The sequence below is a fragment of the Poecilia reticulata genome, linkage group LG4 (assembly GCF_000633615.1).
Source record: "Poecilia reticulata strain Guanapo linkage group LG4, Guppy_female_1.0+MT, whole genome shotgun sequence".
In the NCBI taxonomy this organism is placed as follows: domain Eukaryota; kingdom Metazoa; phylum Chordata; class Actinopteri; order Cyprinodontiformes; family Poeciliidae; genus Poecilia; species Poecilia reticulata.
In genome coordinates this window covers 9,377,411-9,381,334 of record NC_024334.1, presented here as the reverse complement: position 1 = coordinate 9,381,334, position 3,924 = coordinate 9,377,411, and the positions used below count along the sequence as shown (strand labels likewise).

The following is a 3,924-nucleotide window of genomic DNA, read 5'->3' as shown; positions in this document are numbered from 1 at the left end:
AATCAGAAATTGACAGTAGAAGAGGCTTGTGCAAGGGGAGTGGTGGACAGAAGTATTCGAGATAAACTCTTAGCAGCAGAAGCTGCTGCTGTTGGATTCAAGGATCCTCACACTGGAAAATCTCTATCAGTGTTTGAGGCAATGAAGAAAGCATTAATCGACAAAAAGACAGGAGTGCGTTTGCTGCAGGCCCAGGAATCTGCAGGGGGTATTCTTGATCCAAATCTCAGTGTTTTCCTATCAAAAGAAACTGCTGTGAAATGCAGTCTTTTGGACCAAGACCTTGTTCATGCACTCACTCAGAACCCTCAGTGTTATATTGACCCAGACACAGAGCATGGTGTTAGCTACAGTGCTTTAAAGAAAAAATGCCCAATAGAACCTCGAACTGGGCTGGTGCTTCTTCCTGTTGCTCAGAAGAAAGATCCTTCCAAACTCATGTTTGATGGCGTTCGCAAGCCAGTCTCTGCGCAGCAGTTGTTGGATTGTGGTGTTCTTGACAAACCAACATTTGAGAAGTTGATCAAAGGGGAGAAAACTGTCCCAGAGGTTTCTGTAGACAAAAAACTATTTCTAAAAGGAACAGAGTCTATTGCTGGTGTCAAAGTTGGATCTTTAGGAAAAATGTCCATTTCAGAGGCCAAGAAAAAGATGCTAATGCTTCCAGAAAGTGCAGATTTGCTGCTGGAAGCCCAGGCTGCCACAGGTCACATCATTGATCCAATAACCAATCAGAAATTGACAGTAGAAGAGGCTTGTGCAAGGGGAGTGGTGGACAGAAGTATTCGAGACAAACTCTTAGCAGCAGAATCTGCTGCTGTTGGATTCAAGGATCCTCACACTGGAAAATCTCTATCAGCATTTGAGGCGATGAAGAAGGCAATAATTGACAAAAAAACAGCAGTGCGTTTGCTACAAGCCCAGGAATCTGCCGGGGGCATTCTTGATCCAAATCTCAGTGTTTTCCTGCCAAAAGACACAGCCAAGACGCGCAACCTTTTGGATGAAGACCTTGTTCTTTCACTTAAACAGAATCCTGAATGTTACATTGACCCAGAAACAGAGCATGGTGCAAGCTATGGGTCTTTAAAGAAAAAATGCCCAACAGAGCCTCGAACTGGTTTGATGCTTCTTTCTCTTGCTGAAAAGAAAGATCCCTCCAAACTGATGTTTGATGGCTTACGCAAGCCAGTTTCAGCACAGCAGTTGTTGGATTGTGGTGTTCTTGACCAATCAACTTTTAACATGTTGATCAAAGGAGAGAAAACTATCCCAGAGGTATCTGCAGATAAGAAGGTTAATCTTAAAGGGACTGGTTCCATTGCTGGTGTAATTAGTAGCACTCAAGGCAATATTTCATTTTCAGAAGCTAAGAAACTGAAGATCATATCAGAAGACAGTGCAAATTTACTGTTAGAGGCCCAGGCTGCCACAGGACACATCATTGACCCTAAAACAGAGCAGAAATTGACTGTAGAGGTGGCATGTATCAGAGGAGTGGCAGATTTTAAAGACCAAAGTAGGCTGTTAGCAGCTGAAAGTGCTGCTATTGGCTTTAAAGATCCCAGTTCAGGAAAGTTAATGTCATTGTTTGAGGCCATGAAAAAAGGTTTAATTGGTGAGACAACTGGCCTAAATCTTTTACAAGCCCAAGATTCAGTTGGAGGAATTTTAGACCCCAATCTTAGTGTATTTCTACCTAAAGATGTAGCTTTAAAGCGAAACCTGTTAGATGAAAAACTAATTCATGCTCTTAAACAGAATCCTCCTTGTTATCTTGACCCAGAAACTGAACAGAATGTCAGCTATGGGGCTCTCAAGGCAAAATGTAATACAAACACTCACACTGGTTTACATATTTTGCCAATGTCAGGGAAGCTTGACCCCTCCAAATTATTTTTTGATGGTGTCCACAAGACAGTCACAGCACAGCAGCTACTAGATTGTGGAGTTCTGGACAAACAAACATTTGACCAACTAACAAAAGGGAAGAGAACTGTTTCAGAGGTTTCTGTAGATATTAAAATGTTTTTAAAAGGGACAGGATTAATTGCTGGTGTAGCTGCTGGGCCTCTTGGACAAATGTCCTTCACAGAAGCAAAAAAACAGAAAATCATGTCATCTGACAGTGCTAACAAACTTCTTCTTGCCCAGGCAGCTACAGGTTACATCATTGACCCCAGGACAAATAAGAAACATACAGTAAAAGAAGCATGTGCCAGAGGACTAGTAGACAAAGAAAATGAATCAATATTGTTTTCAGCTGAAACTGCTGCTATCGGGTATCAAGATCCAGATACTGCCAAATTTCTGTCAGCTGGCCAAGCCATGAGAAAGGGAATAATTAACAAAGACACTGCACTACAGCTCCTTCAGGCTCAGGACTCGGTTGGTGGAATTTTGGACCCCAGTGTCAGTGTTTTCCTACCCAAAGATATTGCAAAGAAACGAGGTCTTATTGATGAGGACCTCTATCAGGCACTGAATAAGTCTCCCAAGTGCTATCTAGACCCAGATACTCAACAACCAACTACATATGCATCACTGAAGACAAAATGTAAATCTGATCCCAGCACTGGACTTTTGCTTCTCCCCAAACCTAAACAATCAACTATAAGGGGACTTCGAAACGAGGTGTCTGTCATAGAGCTGGTTGAAGCAAAGCTGTTAAGCAAATCAGATGTGGACCAGCTGAACGCAGGCAAACTTACAACCCAAGACATTGAGGATCGCCTTAGGTCATACTTGCGAGGTTCCACTTGCATAGCAGGAGTTTATGATGAAGCCAGTAAGAAAGTCCTATCAATCTATCAAGCTATGAAAAATGGACTTCTGCGACCTGGCACCACTCTAGAACTACTTGAAGCCCAAGCTGCATCAGGTTTTATGATTGATCCTGTCAATAATCTCTTTCTGACTGTTGCTGAAGCCTACAATAAAAGGCTTTTTGGGCCAGAATTTAAGGAAAAACTGCTTTCAGCAGAAAAGGCTGTTACCGGTTACAAAATGCCTGTAACAGGTGAGATAATCTCCCTCTTTCAGGCCATAGAGAATTCTCTAGTGGAGAAGGGTCATGGCATTCGTCTGCTGGAGGCACAGATTGCCAGCGGAGGCATCATTGATCCCCAACACAGCCACCGTATTGATGTGAATATTGCATATAAAAGAGGCTATTTTAATGAAGAAATGAATAAGATCCTGACTGACGAAAGTGATGACACTAAAGGTTTCTTTGATCCCAACACAGAGGAAAACCTGACCTATCTGGAACTTAAAAAACGTTGTATCTCAGATGAGAACACTGGGCTTATTCTGTTGCCAATCATAGACAAGAAGAAGCAGGAGTCAAGCAAAAAGAACACAGTAAGAAAGAGGAGAGTGATAATTGTGGATCCAGAGACTGGTAAAGAGATGACAGTACGTGAAGCATACAACAAAGACTATATTGACTATAACACCTACCTGGAGCTGTCAGAGCAGGAATGTGAGTGGGAAGAGATTACCATCACCGCTCCAGATGGCTCCATGCGGTTTGTTATCAATGACAGGTCAACTGGAAGACAATATGACATCAATGACCTGCTAGAAAAGCGAGTCATTGATCAGTCTGTTGTAGAGCAGTATCGCTCACAAGCTATCACCATCACTCAATTTGCACATATCATCAGTAATCGGGCTACACACAAGTCATCATCTTCATCATCATCAACTGGATCATCATTAAACTTCATCCCAGAACCATCAGGAAGATCATCAGTTACATCATCATCGTCATCAATGCTATCCACTTCAGGAACTTCAGCTTCTTTAAGCTCATCTTCAGTAACACCATCAACCTCAAAAACATCAGTAGTCCCTGTTCCATCGATTACATCATCTTCCTCATCCTCTTTTTCATCAATGATATCCACTTCAGGAACTTCA

General features: G+C 42.2%; 1 protein-coding gene across 1 annotated transcript in view; it reads left to right on the top strand.

Moving 5' to 3' along the window:
* dspb (desmoplakin b) overlaps nt 1–3,924 on the top strand; it is a 24,824-nt gene that overhangs the window by 18,919 nt on the left and 1,981 nt on the right. The window contains exon 25 of the mRNA XM_017304503.1: nt 25–3,817. Coding sequence (XP_017159992.1) covers nt 25–3,817 — 3,793 coding nt within the window. The remainder of the gene's footprint in view (nt 1–24; nt 3,818–3,924) is intronic.